Here is a 22,602-nt window from a genome sequence, read left to right on the forward strand (position 1 = left end):
TGTAGGTGTACAGGTACAGAAAACAAATAATTAAATATAAAATAGCACTGCATAGTCTTCACTGTAAAAATTAAATTAACTGTCAAACCAAAATGTATTCAGACACCTTCAACATTTCTTACATTATTACAGTTTATCTGCTCTAGTTTATAAAATGGTAATAAAATATGATACAAAATCAGAGTTGAACTGTCAGAACAAAATGTTGCATTAGCAATTAAAGAAAAAAAAAACACATAAGCAAACCATGAGGTCAAAGTGTCTGAATAACTTTTGGTCCCATTTTTTTTCCATCAATTTCACTAGTTGTGTTTTGGGTATAATATGTGACAGTTCGCTTTGTTTTGCTATACTCACTAACCTAAATTAATTATAGTGTCCTGCACCTATTAAAACTTTAGTTTAGTGTCGCTGTCTGTTAGATGAGGCTGAGACTGTGAGATGAGTGCACACCGAACACAGCGCGCGAGTAACCAGTTCAGATGACCACCCGTCCCGCGTAGCGCATAAGCGCACAGCGTTTGAAGCCCAATTCATGTGTCCCACAAATTGAGACTGTGTCATGCACAGAGTTTGGAATAACGGCGTTTAAAAGAACGGCGTTAGCTAACGACGTTATTATTTCAGTAACGGGGTAATCTAACGAATTACTTTTCCCTCAGTTACAACGCCGTTAACATTACTGAACGTTAAATGCGGTGCGTTACTATGCATTGTTTTTATAAACTATGCAATCCGAATGCACCCCTGGCTCAATACAGAGTCTGTGGGAGTGATGGTAAATTTCATAATGTTCTCTATTCTGATTGCCATTATCAGTCTCTCTCTATTGTTTCCTTTTCTGAAAGTTGCTATTTCAGCAAATGTAACACACAAAAATATATTAGATGTAGTCTCACATTCACTGCTATTGAACTTAACCAAACTATGATGACTTCCACTGCTGAGAAACCCAGAAATGTGAAAAAGGATAATTCTAGGCCAAGAGTTGTTTGTAATCGTGCCGTGCCAAACAGAGCTCAAGAGGAAAGACAGCTAGAACCATTCTTTACTGTTTTAGAACTGTGTGATGGGAGTGAACTATTGAGATGAATGCACTTTTGATCTACATTTTAATGTATATGATTGGTCCATTGATCATGTGAGTTGTATTCTGCTTGTTCTGTTAACATGTCTGTTGATGGACTAATCAGTGACCTAGTGTCATAGGTTGGTTACAAAAAGAGGTGGAGACTGTTGCCCTTTAAGACCGTGCTTGAGAGACTGACAGGTGTCTTGTTTGGATTGCATCACTACGTGGAAGGCGACGCCCTGTCAAGTGTTGTGTGCTGTTGCTGGCATCTGAGAAGGAACACAAGAGCAGTGATAACCGGACATTTTACGGCTGTGCAGAAAACCGTGATTTGAAGTGTTGTGAAGACGTAGAGCAATCACAGGCGCAGCTCTTGGAGACGAGTGAGTCAGCGTGTGTTTGGAGTCGAGTACATCAGCGGTTGACTAGCAGAGTAACCACGTTTGTACAACTGTTTTGGAGACGAGTGAGACGGTGACGGAGGGTTTGTGCAATGCTGGAAATTGATTAGACTGGGTAGTGGGCACTGCTACCCAGTCATACTGTGAGTACAACCCCAATTTGAAGATCGTTTGATGGATGTTATTGTGACCATTTTCGGCATCTAATTCCTAATTAATAGAGACTAAGAACTAATTGCCAGTGTACTAGCCATAGCTCTTAGTTTTACTTTTTTGTAGTTGTGTGACTTATTTGGTTGCAGTGTATATTGGTTGGTGTGGGTATTTGTGTGCACAAGTGAGAGTGGTAGTAGGCTACGTTAGCTCTTGCTAACATTGGACTGGAGATACTGGTAGTTGTTTCTTATTTTTCTCTTTAGTACACGACTGGCTGGATCCGTGCAGACCTATGTGTGGTGGGACCAACCCAGGACATTCATTCGGCTGACCATAAAGACTTCATATTGGACTGTGCTGAGGACTACATTTTAATAGTTGTTTTACTATTTAGATCATTCTGATTTTATGGTAATAAAATATTTTGTAATTCAATCTACTACTGTTGAGTGTCAATCGTGCCCAGCCCTCAGTCAATAATTAAATTTGGTGAACTTGGGTCCTAGGTTTTTGTAAACAACCTAGGTGGCGTAGTCGGCTACTTTTATGTAAGTGGGGTTTAATACTAACAGTGTTGGTGGTAGAAAGTATTATAATCGTGCAGCCCTTGAACCATCCCCCTTTGTGCCACGCCACATCTGTTCACATTTAGCCTACTATAATGTTTCTGTTTTTCTTAAGCAAGCTGTCATTATGTAAACAATTGTTAAAGGGGTCAAATATAACAATCTAAATTAGGTATTATTTTTTATTAATTCTTTTAACCCATCCATCCATCTTCTTCCGCTTATCCGGGGCCGGGTCGCGGGGGCAGCAGTCTAAGCAGAGAACCCCAGACTTCCCTCTCCCTAGACACTTCCTCCAGCTCTTCTGGGGGGACACCGAGGTGTTCCCAGGCCAGCCGGGAGACACGTAGGTGTTCCCAGGCCAGCCGGGAGGCCAGCCGGGAGACACTCCAGCGTGTCCTAGGTCTTCCCCATGGTCTCCTCCCAGTGGGACGCGCCCGGAACACCTTCCCGGGAAGGCGTCCAGGAGGCATCCGGAACAGATGCCCGAGCCACCTCAACTGACCCCTCTCGATGTGGAGGAGCAGCGGCTCTACTCTGAGCTCCTCCCGGGTGACTGAGCTTCTCACCCTATCTCTAAGGGATCGCCCAGCCACCCTGCGGAGAAAGCTCATTTCGGCCGCCTGTATCCGGGATCTTGTCCTTTCGGTCATGACCCAAAGCTCATGACCATAGGTGAGAGTAGGAACGTAGATTGACCGGTAAATCTAGAGCTTCGCCTTGTGGCTCAGCTCTTTCTTCACCACGACAGACCGGTACATCGACCGCATTACTGCAGAAGCTGCACCGATCCGTCGGTCAATCTCCCGTTCCATCCTTCCCTCACTCGTGAACAAGACCCCAAGATACTTAAACTCCTCCACTTGAGGCAGGAACTCTCCACCAACCTGAAGAGGGCAAGCCACCCTTTTCCGACTGAGGACCATGGCCTCGGATTTGGAGGTGCTGATTCTCATCCCAGCCGCTTCACACTCGGCTGCAAACCGTCCCAGTGCATGCTGAAGGTCCTGGCTTGATGAGGCCAACACGACAACATCATCCGCAAAGAGCAGAGACGAAATCGTGTTGTCACCAAACCTGACCCTCTCCGGCCCCTGGCTGCGCCTAGAAATTCACCCTCCACAGGCTGCCGCGAGGGACACAGTCGAATGCCTTCTCCAAATCCACAAAACACATGTGGACTGGTTGGGCAAACTCCCATGAACCCTCCAGCACCCTGTAGAGGGTATAGAGCTGGTCCAGTGTTCCACGGCCTGGATGAAAACCACACTGTTCCTCCTGAATCCGAGGTTCTACTATCGGCCGGATTCTCCTCTCCAGTACCCTGGCATAGACTTTCCCAGGGAGGCTGAGAAGTGAGAAGTCGTTGGACGGTGGAAGGAATACTTCGAGGATCTCCTCAATCCAGCTGTCACGTCTTCCATTGAGGAAGCAGAGGCTGAGGGCTCAGATGTGGACTCGTCCATCACCCAAGCTGAAGTCACCGAGGTAGTCAAGAAACTCCTCGGTGGCAAGGCACCGGGGGTGGATGAGATCCGCCCTGAGTACCTCAAGTCTCTGGATGTTGTGGGGCTGTCTTGGCTGACACGCCTCTGCAGCATCGCGTGGCAGTCGGGGACGGTGCCTCTGGGATGGCAGACCGGGGTGGTGGTCCCTCTTTTTAAGAAGGGGGACCGGAGGGTGTGTTCCAACTACAGGGGGATTCTTTTAACCCGTCACTGTAAAAAATAAGTGTAATTTTAACTGTGATATTTTGCAAAAACCCTGTGGAAAAAAAACTGTTAATAGATTAACAGTAAGTTCCCGTATTATATAGAGGGAAAAACTGAAAAGATCTAACCAGACATTTCATGTAACTTTACAATAAAATGCTGTTAATTTTACAGTTTTTAGAAGTAAAAAAATAACAAATCAATGTATAATTTAGTCAAACACTGTAAACTGATATTCCCAGAATTCCCTGCAGGACATTCTAGTTTGAAAGTATTTTGTTTAAATAATCATGTTTTTAAATAGTTTTTGTTATCAGTTATGTACATTTTGGCTTTGTTACATCTTCTGTTGTTCTGAAAGTTTTGATTCTTCATGTGGCTTTCTCTTTTACCACCTGCATTATTATGGTGGTTGTCAGTATTTTAAAAGTACAAAACAGATTTGAATAGTTGAATTTGTTGAATTTACTGGTTAACATTCAAATTTTCTTGTTTGTAAATTAGTTTTATACTGTATACAGTTTTTGACCGTATATGTGTTTACAGTTTTTCTGTATTTTTTACAAAATTATTCTTGGAACCACAGCTGCCAAAATTACTTTGTAAAAACTACAGATTTTTTTTACAGTGTACATAAATGCAATTATGGGGATTATAAAACTTTTTTTTTAAAGTTAAACAATACCTAAAAACTATTTATAATCAAAAAAAAAAAGTATTTCCATGTTTTTATTTAATTTTTATTTTTTATTATTTTATCCAAGCATGGCTGCATGGACAGGGCTGTAGAGTGTTGCCCAGAACATAACCATACCGCCAACACTAACTGTATGCAATATTGTAATTGTAATAAATATACTTGACAAAAGTGGTACTGATTGAAATAAACACTCTTAAACTTTCTCTCTGTGCAAGTTATGTCTGTCTCTTTATGCCACAGTAATAGCCAGATGGAGATGGCTGACCAGATGAACACTGTACCAACAGGCACTGGGTGTCAATACAATCTCAGGTTGGCGTTGGACCCCAATGTTGGACAGACGTTGCATTTTTGAGAATTAAAAATCTGGTTGACGTCAGTATTTGACATCATGATGTCATATGACGGAGCACTGTTGTGTCTGTGCTAATTTGACAATGTGGTTATAAGATCCCTTAATGCACACTAAATCTACACTATCTTTAATACCAATTCAGAGATGTACTTGAGGTGAAGCATATCCCATCATTCCTCATGTTCAGGTACTCACGTGCAGTGAAATTATAAGATATTTTGAAAGCCACCTTAAGAAATATTTGGCTATCAATTCTATGAATGCAAAGAAACTAAAAGGCTTCTGTACATTGCAGTTGATGTTGATGTGAAACGAGAACACAAAATTGCATAAGAACTCATGCTGAACAAAAAAATGTGCCTTTTTGGCTTTCCATGTGTGAACATGCTAGTTGAGATTTCATCACATGATGCGAAAAAAAAAATAGGAATTGTTCACAATGACATAATCATCTAAAAAACAAATATGAAACATATAACAAAAAAACTGCACACTGAGTAAATAATACAATATTGCATATCAATGGTAAAATATTTCTTATAGATATAACCCAAATTCTTAAAGGGGTCATATGATGCGATTTCAAATTTTCCTTTCTCTTTGGAGTGTCACAAGCTCCTGGTGCATAAAGAAGATCTGTAAAGTTGCAAAGACTAAAGTCTCAAATCCAAAGAGATATACTTTATAAAAGTTGAAACTCGTCCACGCTCCCCCAAAAACCTCTCGTTCTAGCACGCCCCCACATGTCCACGTCCCTATGTGGGAAGATTTGCATAACGCCGCACAGATGTTCATGCAAAGAAAGAAGGCGTACCTTTTATTCTCGTTGTAGTATTTTTGTTGCCTCCATGTCGTATAGAAGCTGTGTGTTTCACTGTGAAAGCGAAACTTGTTTGGCCTTCCGAAAGAGGACGATATCCGCTTCGTCATGTCTGGAGCTGATCAGTGCTGGTAACTGGTAACTGAGGAAATACAGTTGTGACCTCTCGAAGGAGAACAGGAAGTAGAACAGACAGCTACGACATCAAAGGCAGATATCGCATTGTTTACACTCATGCGCTGTGTTGGTGATAAACATATCATTTCAGTTCTGTTGTTTTTATACGATAACAAATATGATGAACAAGACACTCAAAGTACTTGCTATTTATTCCATTCGAAAACCGTTTTTATCATCCATTTTCACTTAATACAAACTTGTATTTTGGTTTTTTGTATATATATATATATATGACAATCACATATCTCACAGAGACTGCACTGCCATAGTGTTATCAGACAAAAGAAATTAAATTTAAGAAGAGAACGCAACATCATGGTTGTTGTTGTTGTCGTTTATTGAAACATTCACATTAAACAATCTGACAAAAAAAAAAACAGGTTGACTAAGGACAACTCCAAAACAAATAAAAATGTACCACAAAAAGTACAAACCATGTCAATATTACAGTTAAATCTATTTACAAGGAAATGGTTACCCTGGTAATATTTACTAATGAGTTTGAAATAGATTTATTTTGCTTTATTTGTTATTAAATATTTATGAGGTAATTTCCCAATTCTATGCCATGTCAAACCATCAACACAGCTATTCCAGAAAGTTATATTAGGAGGTCTAGAAACAACATCCCATTGAAAAAAAAGCCCGAACCTGCCGAATTGTGTTTAACAGAGGAAGAAGAAAAGGAAACTCGACCAACAGCATCACCAAGATCCAAAGACTGCAGAAAAGATTGGGGATGTGTGTTTGTTTTGAAATTATGTCATATCAGTTAGTTCTTTGATTTCGTTTGAAGTATATCGGGGCCTTCAGTCATCACGCCAACAGACGATTGGCTAAACGTCTGATGTATACAGCAGACAAAAGTGGAAACACTTCAGGAGTTGAAGCCGTCATTGGATTGGTTGAAATATACAGGATTTCCAGGAGACGTGTGTGTCGCATTCTAACGTTCTGCCTGGAATCAAAGATGCCATGACGCCAAACCACCTCACAAAAGAAGAAAGCCGTCGTGTCTACAACTGTAACGACAAGCACTTATCAGGATCAACTAAACGCTGGATTTTCAAAAGTATGTAAAATGATTAAAGTTTGCTGCACAGATCCTTTAAAATATGTTTAAGAGTTTTATACACCAGTCCGTTATTGTGGCAACATTTCCACGCCTTGAAACGTGATGATGAAACAAAACAAACTGTGATTGGTTGTTTGACATTTCGGTCAAACGACCTCATGGGTGGGCCTTGGCCAATGAAAGCTGCCATGGATTCCAGACCTTCAGTTGTAGGCCTAAAGGTCTGGCTATGCGAAACTACTTCAGCCCAAGCCGGCAAATAGTTATCAAAAGCTTTTTAATAGACTAAACCAATCTCAAATAACACATCGGTGAAATTGTTGGCATGATGCCAAGCTGATTCTGAGGATGCAACTCTTCAATGCTTTGGCATATTGACCCCGAAACAGTTGTCTCATCACACTGACCACACTATAATAATCTGATAACAGCACCACCTATTGGTCAAAATTGATTAAGAAATATTTATATACTGCAAATACTCCACTGTCAGCCAATAATGTAAAACACTCGGCATTGCCACATTAACTTCAGCCTCTGTTTCAGTCTCAATAATTATTTTGCATTAAAAGAGTTGTGCATAAGGCCTCTTTTATTTAATATACAGAATGAAAACGAGGAGCTTTATGCCTCACTGGCAGCTCAGTATCAGAGTCAGAATGATACCTGCTGTAGTCATTGTTGTTTATCGACTGTCCATGTGGTTTTGTGTGGTTGGCTGAATGTAGCAGCGGGTGCAGGGGTGTATGTATTACTGGTCACATGGGAAATGCATGAAACAGTGTGTTGGTGTGTTTGTGTCTGCTTGCAGCAAGTGGGTAAAGGGCAATTTCCACTTCTGTGAATCCCCCTACCAGACACCTCCACACTTCACTGTAATCAAATGTTGTGAGAACGCATTACAATAGTTTTGCAATTAATACTAATCCAAGTTCCAGTTAGTTAATTCATTGTCATTGTACGGGTATGAGATTCGTGTTCAACATCCTTTTTGCAAAAATTATAGATGAACCTTATCTAATTTTTCATGTGGCCATGTGGTTTAGCCTTACTTTCATTTGTGAAACCCCAATGGAAATGCTTAAAACATTATGATGTTGGGTAGCTTATATAAATGCGTTTTATTCTACAAAAGCAGCTAAAAGCTTGGTTTTGAATATGAATTATCCATTTGATCAGGATGTGCACAGCATGGTCTGTCTGTCTGTCATGTGACACAAACCTGCCAGAATTTAGCTATCATGACACAACTGATGATCTACAATGATAATTCATCCTCTTTAATCCCGTCAAGAGAGCAAAAGCACTTTGAAAATGTCACTGTACAGCTTCAAACTGATGAGAAAGTTGTAAAGGATGTTGAGCCTTAGCTGCAAAGGAAATGGTGGCCAGAACCCAAGGCATCAAAAAAAAAAAAAACTCTCAGAAGTGCAAGACTGTTAACGGCTTTTCGGTGGTCAATCAAAATACAGGTGTAAGTGAAACAAAGTAATTATTTAGCTCAGAGCTAAAAAAAAAAAAAAAAAAAAAAAAAAAAAAAAAATTAAGAATATCATAAATAAACTGAACTGAATTGAATGAATGGGCCCTTTAGAAAATATTTAACGCAAGAGCATCAGCGTTTGACATGCAAACAACTGATGACTAACAATGTAACTGTGCTCTGATCTGCTGTTTTATTTGTCAGATATGAGGAAAAGAGTATTGATTTAATGCAAAAGTACCCTATATTAATGCAAAAGCAGCATTTACACATCTGTGTTCATACACCTGGAGCAATAAGCAGCTAGAGCATGTAATCGCTCTGAGGACACGCCATGAGAACAGGGTAAAATGAGACAAGCATCCTCGTGTAGGTGTTTCAACGGGGGTTCGCTGTATTTAGCGGCCAATGTCACGGGTGTTTATTTCTAAGGTTGATGTCACATTAGCTGTGTGAGTGTGCGGTTGATTTAGATGCACACAGCGTCAGAAGCACGCGTTTATTGCTCTATGGCTTCTATACATAGGCCTATAAGAGCGTGATATCAATAGCCATGTTTACATGTGCACATTTTTTGTCATTCAGATTTAAAGATTCGGTGGACTGTTTACATGAGACGATATCTAATCCGATATGGTGTTTACATGTGCTTTCTATTTTGGGACATGCTAAGTGGCCTACGATGACATCATACAAATCACCAGAGGAAAAAACGGCCACAGTTGTATTACTATTTTAATAACTGCTTGCACTGATTGGAATAAATAGACCATGCATAGAACCAATATAGCTCTCAGCAGTTGATAATTATATCATCATATCTCCCTAATTTCTTAATGTTAAAGCATTAAGGAAAATAACCGTAGCCTAAAACCCTATGTAATGCAGCTCTGAAATAAATTGAATTCTGATAAAAAAAATAAAAAATAAACTACATTTTACTGTACTTAAATGGAAAAATACACCATTTTTCACAAAGTGTTGCTGAACAGCAGTACATTGTGCTTCATTTATTACATCAGCTTTCTGCTCTGGTCATGAGAGCAGATATGACCGTTCATAACACAGCAAGTGTTTTCCATTCTAATGTGTGATAACTGTATCATTTAAATTTTAACTTCTAGGTCCACTATTATCCAGTCTCTACTGTAACGTCAGTGTCTACAAATCACAGAATGCACAGCGTTGCCGACATCACGTTCCCATTCTGATGACTACATCTATCTGATGTGATTACATCGATGCAAAGTAATCAGTTTAACACGTTACATGGCAGGGTTTTAATTAAGTTCGGTTTGTAGAAGGTTATCCCACCCCTCTCAAACCGATTACTATTTCGGTTTGGGCAATTTAATTCCGACTGAGATGTTTATATGGAGCATTCTCATTTAGATTGGACTGTAATTCTAAGTTTCCAAAGGCTGTATGCTTCCCCTGCTGGAATACCACCCTCCATTATGCAATTTATAGCATAAATACATATTACATGCTCCTCGTGCAGCAGCAAGGGGTCATATCCTTCCCCTTTATCACACATTTGCGTTAATGGTGTTTCATGTATTCAGAGTTGTTCACAGTGTTGAAGAGATGGATTTTTGTGCTGAACTGGGCCAAAGTTTTAAAAAATGATTTGGACAAATGATGGAGAATTTCTGTGCAGCAGATCTAACTTTCGGGTTGGTATGGGTATGGCTGTTTCTTTTTTTTTTTTGATCATGGATCTAATGACGTAGATGATGGTAGAACTCCTTATATGAGCATTTCTCTCTGAAAAGTGCGCCGGCGCACACATTGACCAAAGAAGAGCGAGACCATGCACATCAGCAGGCTTCATCAGAAAATCGTCGGCAGCGCTGCATAGGATTTGTTCAAGATTAAGTGTGTTTTTGGATGTGAGGGAAAGTTTACCGTGATCAGCTTTCCAAAGAACCCAGGATGCAGTTTGCTTTTCCAGGGCAGCAATGGAGTGTAGCAAGTGCGTTTGTGTGTTCTCATTATTGACTATTGACTATTTTATGACTATTGATTTAAGATAAATTAGTCCATTAATTTCATCTCTGGTTTACCACTACAGAAGTTTACCTGCTTTGAGTTTACCCAAAGGCTCCATGAACGATTTTAAGGGGGATAAAGTTCTTGTACAGTGGCAACAGTTCAAATGTAGTATTTTTCAGAATAATAAAAAACACAAAAACTGTACAGATATAGAAAGTATTTAAACCACACAATACAACTGTATTAATTTTTTAATATCCATCCATCCATCCATCCATCTTCTTCCGCTTATCCGGGGCCGGGTCGCGGGGGCAGCAGTCTAAGCAGAGAACCCCAGACTTCCCTCTCCCTAGACACTTCCTCCAGCTCTTCTGGGGGGACACCGAGGCGTTCCCAGGCCAGCCGGGAGACATAGTCTCTCCAGCGTGTCCTAGGTCTTCCCCGGGGTCTCCTCCCAGTGGGACGCGCCCGGAACACCTTCCCGGGAAGGCGTCCAGGAGGCATCCGGAACAGATGCCCGAGCCACCTCAGCTGACCCCTCTCGATGTGGAGGACCAGCGGCTCTACTCTGAGCTCCTCCCGGGTGACTGAGCTTCTCACCCTATCTCTAAGGGATCGCCCAGCCACCCTGCGGAGAAAGCTCATTTCGGCCGCCTGTATCCGGGATCTTGTCCTTTCGGTCATGACCCAAAGCTCATGACCATAGGTGAGAGTAGGAACGTAGATTGACCGGTAAATCGAGAGCTTCGCCTTGCGGCTCAGCTCTTTCTTCACCACGACAGACCGGTACATCGACCGCATTACTGCAGAAGCTGCACCGATCCGTCTGTCAATCTCCCGTTCCATCCTTCCCTCACTCGTGAACAAGACCCCAAGATACTTAAACTCCTCCACTTGAGGCAGGAACTCTCCATCAACCTGAAGTGGGCAAGCCACCCTTTTCCGACTGAGGACCATGGCCTCGGATTTGGAGGTGCTGATTCTCATCCCAGCCGCTTCACACTCGGCTGCAAACCGTCCCAGTGCATGCTGAAGGTCCTGGCTTGATGAGGCCAACACGACAACATCATCCGCAAAGAGCAGAGACGAAATCGTGTCGTCACCAAACCTGACCCCCTCCGGCCCCTGGCTGCGCCTAGAAATTCTGTCCATAAAAATCATGAACAGAACCGGCGACAAAGGGCAGCCCTGCCGGAGTCCAACACGCACCGGGAACAAGTCTGACTTACTGCTGGCAATACGAACCAAGCTCCTGCTCCGGTCGTAAAAGCACATGTGGACTGGTTGGGCAAACTCCCATGAACCCTCCAGCACCCTGTAGAGGGTATAGAGCTGGTCCAGTGTTCCACGGCCTGGACGAAAGCCACACTGTTCCTCCTGAATCCGAGGTTCTACTATCGGCCGGATTCTCCTCTCCAGTACCCTGGCATAGACTTTCCCAGGGAGGCTGAGAAGTGTGATCCCCCTGTTTCTTGACTACCTCGGTGACTTCAGCTTGGGTGATGGACGAGTCCACATCTGAGCCCTCAGCCTCTGCTTCCTCAATGGAAGACGTGACAGCGGGATTGAGGAGATCCTCGAAGTATTCCTTCCACCGTCCAACGACATCCCCAGTTGAGGTCAACAGCTCCCCACCTTTACTGTAAACAGCGTTGGTAGGGCACTGCTTCCCTCTCCTGAGGCGCCGGACGGTTTGCCAGAATCTCTTCGAGGCTGACCTATAGTACTTCTCCATGGCCTCACCGAACTCCTCCCAGGCCCGAGTTTTTGCCTCCACAACGACCCGGGCTGTAGCCTGCTTGGCCTGCCGGTACCTGTCAGCTGCCTCAGGAGTCCCACAAGCCAACCAGGCCCGATAGGACTCCTTCTTCAGCTTGACGGCATCCCTTACTTCCGGTGTCCACCACCGGGTTCGGGGATTGCCACCTCGACAGGCACCGGAAACCTTACGGCCACAGCTCCGCGCGGCCGCTTCGACAATGGAGGTGGAGAACATGGTCCACTCGGACTCAATATCTCCAGCCTCCCTCGGGATCCAGTCGAAGCTCTGCCGGAGGTGGGAGTTGAAGATCTCTCTGACAGGAGACTCGGCCAAACGTTCCCAGCAGACCCTCACAGTACGTTTGGGTCTGCCGAGTCTGTCCAGCTTCCTCCCCCGCCATCGGATCCAACTCACCACCAGGTGGTGATCGGTTGACAGCTCCGCCCCTCTCTTCACCCGAGTGTCCAAGACATACGGCCGGAGGTCGGATGAAACGACCACAAAGTCGATCATCGACCTACGGCCTAGGGTGTCCTGGTGCCACGTGTACTGATGGACACCCTTATGCTTGAACATGGTGTTCGTTATGGACAAGCTGTAACTAGCACAGAAGTCCAATAACTGAACATCGCTCGGGTTCAGATCAGGGGGGCCGTTCCTCCCAATCACGCCCCTCCAGGTGTCACTGTCGTTGCCCACGTGGGCGTTGAAGTCCCCCAGTAAAACGACGGAGTCCCCAGTCGGAGCACTTTCCAGCACCCCTCCCAGAGACCCCAAGAAGGCCGGGTACTCTGCACTGCCGTTCGGCCCGTAGGCACAAACGACAGTGAGAGACCTATCCCCGACCCGAAGGCGCAGGGAAGCAACCCTCTCGTTCACCGGGGTAAACTCCAACACATGGCAGCTGAGCTGGGGGGCTATAAGCAAACCCACACCAGCCCGCCGCCTCTCACCATGGGCAACTCCAGAGTGGTGAAGAGTCCATCCTCTCTCGAGGAGTGTGGTTCCAGAGCCCAAGCTGGGCATAGAGGTGAGCCCGACTATCGCTAGTCGGAACCTCTCAACCTCACGCACAATCTCGGGCTCCTTCCCTGCCAGTGAGGTGACGTTCCACGTCCCTAGAGCTAGTTTCCGTGTCCAGGGATCGGGCTGTCGAGGCCCCCGCCTTCGACTGCCGCCCGATTGTCTAAGCACCGGCCCCTTACGGTCCCTCCTGTAGGTGGTGAGCCCACGGGAAGGCGGCCCCACGTCGCTCCTTCGGGCTGAGCCCGGCCGGACCCCGTGGGGAGAGGCCCGGCCACCAGGCGCTCGCATACGAGCCCCAACCCCGGGCCTGGCTCCAGGGTGGGGCCCCGGCTGCGCCAACACCGGGCGACGTCACGGTCCTTAGATTTAGTCTTCTCATAAGGGGGTTCTGAACCGTTCTCAACTGTGATCTCAAAAACACAAAACAATAATGCAGCAGGTCTGTTTCCATGAATAGTGAAAGTAGGTCATAGGTGCAAAAAATGTAAAATGGCTTATTACAGGAAGTGAATGTAGTTGCATTGCATGATAAATCAGCATAATAAAAAAAATCAATTTCTAAATTTCTAAAACCATAACAAAAAGGAATACACATTAGTTTTATTATTTGCTCACAGTTAAAAACAGAAACCCAACCCATATAAATTTCAAAAGAGAAAGTGCTCTAAAAAAAAAAAAAGGATCACGTGCACTGAGGTTTGCTTCAAAAACAAAGAACCCTGCATCCGTTCTTCAATGCTTTAACAAGCTTCACTTTAGTTGGTTTGCTTCAAATCAAGCAACCCATTTCATTGGTTCTTTTGAAGATTATGGCTCGACTGCTATTTGTTTTATGGCTCTTGAGAGGTAAATTCTACATTTACTTTTAATATTTTAACCCCTATTGTTTAATTTGAACAATATTGTACTGCAAACTTCATTAACTTCTTCTCTTTGTTCATACCGTATCAAATTACTTGACGCATTGTCTCAGTAATAAGCGCTTTTCTCTGTACATAATGTCAGTATATGTTCTGTGGGTGTTGTGCGTTCAAGCTTATGGAATAAAGATGGCATCAGTGAAGAATGGAGATCCCAGCTTTCATAAGACTGATGTAATACTTTTAAACTTTTTCAGCTAGCTGAATCTTTCTGTAATTATCATAATAATTGCTTCAGATTGTCTTAATGTTTTAGATTTAATTCTTATTAATTGATCTCTGATTTTTTTTCCAGCTCATGCCTCTTAAAATTACCAGACATTTCAATTGTTTACCATCAGAGTCCGTGTGCGTGCTAAAGTGTTCAGCATCCAGAGTTCAAGAAGCTAATCTAACCTGGTTTAAAGAAAATCAAGTATGTTCCCAAGTCAGTGTTGTTTATCTTGACCCAGACCCCTCTCTTAAATTGTTTGTGGATAATCAGGACAAAAGCAACTACAGCTGTGTGCTGAACAAACAGAACAGCAGCACGACTTTATATCTCAACACCCCTCAACACTGTAAGCCATGCCCAGGTATGTAAGGGGTGATGTTACTCTTAATTTACTGCATATGTCTATGTCCTTCTTATTTCTGTCAGTGTTTTGTTACTGATACAGCCAAAACACAGACATCGCAGACGGTGAAGAAGGGAGATTCTGTCACTCTACACACTAATTTAAGAGACATACAAGAGGATATTTTCATTAGATGGTTTTATGGTCCTAATGAGGCTCTCATTGTGGAAATAAGTAAAGATCATATCAACATGTGTGTTCACGGGGAATTAAAAGGCAGACTGTTGGTCGACAGTCAAACTGGAGATCTCACCGTCACAAACACCAGCACAACAGACTCTGGAATCTTTAAACTACAGATCAACGATGAATTTCGCGAATGTTGGAATTTCAACGTTACTGTCATTGGTAAGTAAACTAAAGAGATCCTGTCACAAATGGAGTGCACACATTTTAACTATTTATGTAAATGCCTATGTCCAAAACCTTACTAAAAAAGTAGTATACTTCAAGTTTATTTTACTAAGTATGCTTAAGTAAAGTTCAAGTATATTTTTAAGTACACTTTATGTAGCAAGTATACAGATATCATTGTTCTAGTAGTATACTTGTAAGTGTACTGTTTCAATACTCCTTGTGACTAAATGGGCCGCTTTCTAGTATATAAAAGTATACTTTTATGTATACTTTAAGTATAATAGTAGTAAACTTTGAGTACACAACTAGTTTACCTCTATGTTTGTAGTTTGTACTGCAATTATACTAAAAGTGAACTTATATGTACTGAGAGTTTACTAATTAAATACTTAGTACACTTTGAAGTATAATCTCAGTAAACTAGTTTAGTAGTTTTATACTGCAAGTATACACATAAGTTTTCTTTAAGTGAAGTTTACATCATACATTTAGTATACTACTATCTCTATATTTAGGTTTTAATTCGTATATATTTTGTTATATGAAAATCTGAACATACAAAACATCCAAAGAAAGAACAAAGAAGTCAGCTTGTAAACCAAAACATTTTATTCAAGCTTCATGCGTTCTTTTTTTAAACATTTTAATGTGGGTAAGTTTAATAAAAAAATAAATAACATTTTGAACAAAAAGCTGAAAAAAGACTATGAATTGGATTCAGAATGACAATAAAAATGATCAACACCCCAAAGCCTGACTGCAATTATTACCTCTTCATCAGTCGACATTTTCTTCCATAACGCTACAGTTTTGATGCTGTTTCATTTTACAGATGAACATTTAAGGGAAGTCGTGGCCTAGAGTCAGACTCACAACTGAATGTCACGTCACTTTCACTTTAGATTACGTGTTTTAGGATCCGGTGTTTCTTTTTTCTTCTTCACTTGTGTTTTTTTGGAAATTCTGCACAGAACATGTGTACTAGCGCCCTCTACCATATAATAATGAAAACACAGATTCTAGGAGTATAGCTCAAATATATTTAGACTTTTTGTCAGTATAAGTCAAGTATACTTAAATGTCATTTTAAGTATATTTTTGAGAAGTACATAAAGCACATTTTTTGAGAGGTACATAAAAAGTAAACTAAAATCATACTTTCCTATTTTTAGTTTAAAAGAAGTATACAAATAGCAAGAAGAGGACGGATGGGACAGAGAGTTGCTGAATTCTACCAGAATAGTACTCTTAATATCTATACCATGTTCAGAAATAGTGAAAAAGGAAAGAGTAGTGTGCTAGTATGCAGTTCTGAATATTGAATAATTAAGTCCAAAAAAAAGCCCTCTAGTGATGCAGCGAGTGGAGTTTGGGCTGCTTTATTAGGATATAAACAGTCTTGCATTCGTTTATGTTGTCATGACTATTGATTTCTTCTTTTTCTACACATTTCTCATATGTTTCTTCTTTTTTCTCTCTCTTATGTTCCCCAGATCGTCTGCCCAGTCCTCAAATTTCCAATCAATCCAAACACTGTCCATCATCAGACTCAAAATGTGTGGTGGAGTGTTTTGTGGAGAATGTGAAATCTAAGGCAACTCTGTCCTGGTACAAAGAAAACCGTTTATTGTCCAGCATAAACATAACTGATTTAAACTATTTATGTCTGGAATATACGGATAAAGGCAACTACAGCTGTGTGATCTCCAATTCGCTCATCAATGAGACTAAGTTTCTCATCATCAGTGAAGTTTGTGCAGGTATGCCATCATTTGTCTGGACTTGATCTCTCAGGATGTCTTTTTATATCATTTTACCAGACAGTCAAAGGTTTGGACACAAACCTTGAAGATCAGCAGAAGCAAATTCAGTCCAAGTCATGTTTAATGGTTAAATGTGTTCACTGTCATGTTTATATGGGTGCTAATACTGCCAGTGATTCCTTGTTGGTCAAATAACTGCTCTCTGTATATGTCTGATTATATGTAGTCACCTTGTTTGAAATCTGTGAGGAACAAGTCGCTTATACTGTTTTCTTTTTGTCTATTCCAGAAAAAAGCGATAATACATGGATAAAGGTTTTAAGGTGCTGTTGCTCTTTGTATTCTTGTTGCTCTTGTTATATATTTCTACAAACGTAAACAAAGAAGACAAGAAGGTAAGTATTACCTACAGCTGATATATGAGCCTTTTGTGGAAAACTAACTTGACAACTATATTGACCATTTTTATGTTCACAATAATTTGCAATGTTTAGTCTTTTTTGTTACTAATTTTAGTTTTATGATAGAATCATTTAGCATCTAGAAAGTACAGAATTGGATATGTGGTAAATAAAAGAATATGTAAGCTATGTAAATGTAATAATAATCTATGAAAGCCTGCAGGCGGTCAGTGGAAGATCTCAGACAAGGACATTGCAGTTTTATATTATACATTTTCACAATGAACTCAATAAAAAACACTTAATACAAGTTTAATTTATAATGGTGCATTTGAATTTTGCTTTTGCTTTTTTTTCAGTGGCATCCAGGAACTCCCCAGGCAGCAACCCTGCAAACCCCTTGCTTTCCTCATATCTCTACCATACGGTTGATAGGGAATAAATCTATCAGAAGGAAAAGATGACAGAGCAATCTTTCCACAGCTGTATTGCCCAATCTCTGTGTCTGCTGTTGCCATGGGGGGTTGGGAATTTCCAGTTTTCCAGTGACAGCAGCAGTTTACAAACTTTAGTCAGTCACACAGAAGGGAGAAGGGCACTGGTCAGTCATCAGATAGGGTCAAACAAGCAGTCAAGGGTGGATATGTCTGTAAAGGACATCATATAACATATACTGTATATTGCCATACGTCTATATATATTATAGAGATTCTTAAATATAATGTTTTATCTTTGTGGACCCCTGAAGGTTATGAAATGTATCCAAGATACTAATAAAGTTAAAGGAATTTGTATTATTGGAAAATAACAAATAGAAATAGTTCTCTAAATTTTTACTCAAGATTTACCATGGACTGACAGCTCAACAGTATGGTATAGTTTTATATAAACCATACATTTAAAAATATAATTTATTATGTGTCTACTTGTAAGAATTTTAAGTTAAATATTTTTTTCATTAGCTCCTTTTAGGGGTGAAAGTTAAAAGGTTAAAAGTTAAGGTACATCACAAGCCATCTTATTTGTGCTGAATATAGTGCATAGATATTTCTCCCATGTCATTATTAAACCAAACATCAGGAATTATTAAACCAAATACATTTGCAGTTACCTGAATTCAGAATCCTTTTACTTGTTTTTTATTTTTACTTTTTTTCCCCAATTTGAAAAAAAAATGCCTCCTTTATGGAGTTGAGCACTCAAACAAAAATAAATCATTGCAGATGATAAAAAAAAAACATGTTTTATGTTTCCCAAATCTTTGTTTGAATGAATCATGTGTTAATATTTTTTTGGTCTGCTTTGGAATGTTCTACAAATATAGTTTTTACCGGCCAGGTTGTGAAATTTCTGCAAGCATTTTAAAGCTAAAATATAGCGCTACAAATTCTAATGTTAATGTTTATTAAGATAAATGTTTATTGATTATAGATATTATAAATATCACTTTATTTGTCTTAAAAGAGATTTTAAACTGTCATTTAGTTTTTATTGGCTTTAGTAGAGAGACAGAGACATTGAAGAGATTGATGAAAAGAAGCAACCCCCCCCCCCACACACTGATGCCACAATGCAGTCATATATTAATAAAAGTCAACCAGCAATCTAAACAGTCTGCATTTCATATATTTTTAAATGAATAATTTACTCCAATTTCCTTTGACTAGGACCTGTATAACTTTAACTCAGACTAAAACATATCACTCTTGAATGAATCACACATAAATAACTTCAAAATGGCTTTTCATAAAGGCTTATTTTGCTCTTCTGGAGCCTGTACTCTGCCTTTAAATTTTCATTTCATGCAGGTAAAATTACATAACTTTGTTGTCATTTCAGAACATAACTGGGGACAGCCATTACTAACATTTAAAGAGTAGTACCAAAACATAACTGTTAACAACCTATTAATGTGCATCACTTAATGTCTCAGTTCATAAGTGTGATCTCATAGGTTGTTTACAAACTCACTTCTGTGATGCTGGGCTCTGTCACACTGAACTGAACATTGACACTGGGCTCTGTAACCCAGTACTGCATCAGTTTCATTACTTCTCTCTTTTCCTGTGGTTGGCAATTGGGAAATGCTCTGTTGTTCTGTATCATGGGTGAGGCTTTTTTGTTGTTGTTCTCTGGTCTGTATGAGATGTCTTCTATTCCGAGTTTTTGACCATCACTTTCCTCCACATAAGAATTTGGTGCCTTACTTCAATCACCTTTTCTGGCTTTGGGGGTGGGCTTGTTTGACTCAGGGCAGCAGACAGCCAATCATGAATTACCATCAGCACTTCCTAGCCACACCCCAGCAACCACTATTAAGCGCCCTAGCAACCCAAACCCAAACAGGCATATCTTTAAATCCAAATGTCATAGAGACATGGGGGTTGGTTTATATCATTCATACTGAAAAGCAGTCATTGGAGTATCATCATTGGCAGCTGCCAAGCCACTCCCTACACTATATAAAAAAAATAAAATTTAAATTAAAAACTAATTTTGTCAACTGTGGTTTCCAGAATGACTTTGTAAATAATACAAAAAAACTGTAAAAACATTTACAGAACATACTGTACATTTTACAGTATAAAACTATAATTTACAAACAAGAAAATTTTAGTGTATTCAACAGTGCACACTGCTAGTAAAATCAGTAGTGGAAAGAGTACTAAGAAATTGTACTCAAGTAAAAGTATTGCTACTTAAAGGGGACCTAACACAAACAATTTCACATAATTTCATATTAATCTTGAGTACCTATAGAGTAGTACTGCATCCTTCAGATCTCCAAAAAGTCTTTCGTTTTAACATGTTTATAAAAGAAAGATACAGCTTTACGATTCTCTCCAAAAACAGCTGAGCTCCTGGAGGTGCACTGTGGCCGGAGCTAAAGAGTGATGAGCAATTAAGCGCCAATTGCATTAAAACAGACATTTGATGCAGTTTCACTTGCCATCTGTAGTTCTGAATAATGACCGGGATCTTTTAAAGCTGGGACCCCTCTATCTGCCAGTATCAAACATAGTCCCTTTAAGATAAACATTTTGCACAATTTATTAGCTGTAATATCATTGTCTTGCCACTAGATGCCTGTTTAGCCCTATATAACAATCCCCAGTAGCTAAGACATTGCACATAATTCACACATAAATTAATTTTATTACATTTGGATTTGGTATATGTTTAGATATTATCAGTGGCTACTTTTTGTATTGATCAGTTTTTTTGTTGTTGTTCAATTGTTTTGTTGTTGTTGCTTGAAACATTAATTTAAAGTGTCAGTCATTGCATTAATTATTTCAGTCAACCCTATAAAACCCTTTGTTACCCCAAACTACATACTGTATAAAAGCTTGATCAGTGGCATAAAATTAATCAATGCAGCTGCTTAATCCTTTGCTCCTTTGTGATGCTCTGCCCTCTATGTGAATGATGCTGTTCCCATTAAGTGCTGTTAGAAGTGATTTAACACATCTAGCATGTCGACACCTCCGTAAGCAGTGTTGGGGTAGTTATTCAAAAAATGTAATTAGTTCCTAGTTACTAGTTATTTCTGTAAATTGTAATGAGATTACTGTACTAGTTACTGCATTTGAAAAGTAACTTCACTTCTTACTACTTTAGGGCCCTATAAAATCAGTTTAATTTTTTTCCAAATTCTGTTTTTCCGTTTACATTTTTCTGCATTCCATTTTTTTTTCTCAACTCCATTTTAATGGTTACATTTAATTTTATTAATCAAAAAGCATGTCTAATTGATTTAAATCATAACACATACATTTTTACAACAATTTATTAAAAGTTTAAAAAAACTACATGTTTAAGGCCCTATGAAATGTTTTATGTTTTCTTCATCATATGTTTTATTGTAACCAAATTCTGTGTTTGAGCATGTCTAATTATTTAAATGCATAAAAACAACTTAATTTGTTCAATATTTTCTTAAAATAGCCTTATGAAATGTTTTTCCCATCAGAAATTCTGTTGCGTAATTACATTTTTCTGGTTGTCAAATGAAGGCATAAAACATTCAGTTAGTTTTTCTTTTAATTATTAAAAATTAAGCACAGTTTATTTGTTGGTAAACAAAGGGGATTTACTATTAAAAATAAAACATGGAAGAAATTTTGTGATTATTCCTTAAAAAAAAATCATTTTAGTAGAAGTAGTAGTAGGCTATGTACATCCTGCTGAACAATAGTAATACATTTCTGGCAAATACTTTTCTTTAAAGTAAACCGGACTTTTATTTTGACGTGTTAACGTGAATACCTTTACAGTTCTGTGTATGTTATGTGAAGCTAGTTTTACTCAAATCAAATGGTCAAATGCTCATGAAGTGAACGCAGCATGACTCTCAGTGCAGTTCTGGAGGGGGAAAAAAATTTCATAAGGCTATTTTAAGAAAGAAATGAATAAATTAAGTTGTTTTTATGCATGTAAATGTGGCAGTGACTTGCTGAAGTGCACTAAAACCAGCCATGTATGTATTAGACCCGGAATTTAAAGAACGTCTCTCTCTCTCTCTCTCTCTCTCTCTCTCTCTCTCTCTCTCTCTCTCTCTCTCTCTCTCTCTCTTTCTCTCTCTCTCTCTACTGTATAAAAAGTATTATATATTAGTATGTAAAGTATAATATTATACACTATGATATAATATATATATATAGTATAATAATATAGTAGGCCTATTATAATATCCAAGTGTTCTGTCTGGAACGCAGCATTAGGTTAATATAAGAACGTTTTCTAGAGTAGTTTTACGATCGTTCGTTATTGTTTCATGTGTGTTTCCCAACAATGCAGGTAAAGCAATCGCACGTAGCTGTGCTTTAAGTGCTACTTATAGGAGTCACTGTCCATTTGTCAAGTGCTGAAATGTTACTTATAGAATGGCTCTTAATTGTAGTACACGATTGTTTATTGACGTTAACCCTAATGCTGCGTTCCAGACAGACAACTTGGATATAATAACTATAATACAATACAATATTATATTATAGTGTAGCCTATACTTTACATAATAACATAGACCGGTAATAGCCTATACGTTATATACTTTATATACTTATATATTATGTTAGGTAAAAATGTTAGCCTGAATACACTGTAAGTCGCTTTTGATAAAAGCATCTGCTAAATGCATACATTTATTTAAATTAATTTATTCATATACAGTATAGAGAGAGAGAGAGAGAGAGAGAGAGAGAGACGTTATTTCTGGGTCCAACACATAGCTGGTTTTCG

At 39.7% G+C, this 22,602-nt stretch overlaps 2 protein-coding genes across 4 annotated transcripts in view; both read left to right on the plus strand.

Moving 5' to 3' along the window:
* Nucleotides 1–22,602, plus strand: part of LOC132131737 (natural killer cell receptor 2B4-like) — a 114,946-nt gene that overhangs the window by 74,359 nt on the left and 17,985 nt on the right. The window lies entirely within an intron of this gene.
* LOC132131714 (uncharacterized) lies at nucleotides 13,808–17,012 on the plus strand. 2 transcript variants are annotated; one of them, XM_059543802.1, is made up of 5 exons: nucleotides 13,808–14,149; nucleotides 14,309–14,397; nucleotides 14,519–14,798; nucleotides 14,883–15,188; nucleotides 16,691–17,012. In XM_059543802.1, exons 1-5 carry the CDS (start codon nucleotides 14,113–14,115, stop codon nucleotides 16,981–16,983), a joined length of 1,005 nt encoding a protein of 334 aa, XP_059399785.1. In that variant the 5' UTR covers nucleotides 13,808–14,112; the 3' UTR covers nucleotides 16,984–17,012. The 2 variants fall into 2 exon arrangements, with proteins under 2 accessions (XP_059399785.1, XP_059399786.1); XM_059543803.1 differs by having other exon boundaries at nucleotides 14,339–14,397.

Source organism: Carassius carassius, chromosome 48, assembly GCF_963082965.1.
Source record: "Carassius carassius chromosome 48, fCarCar2.1, whole genome shotgun sequence".
Lineage (NCBI taxonomy): Eukaryota > Metazoa > Chordata > Actinopteri > Cypriniformes > Cyprinidae > Carassius > Carassius carassius.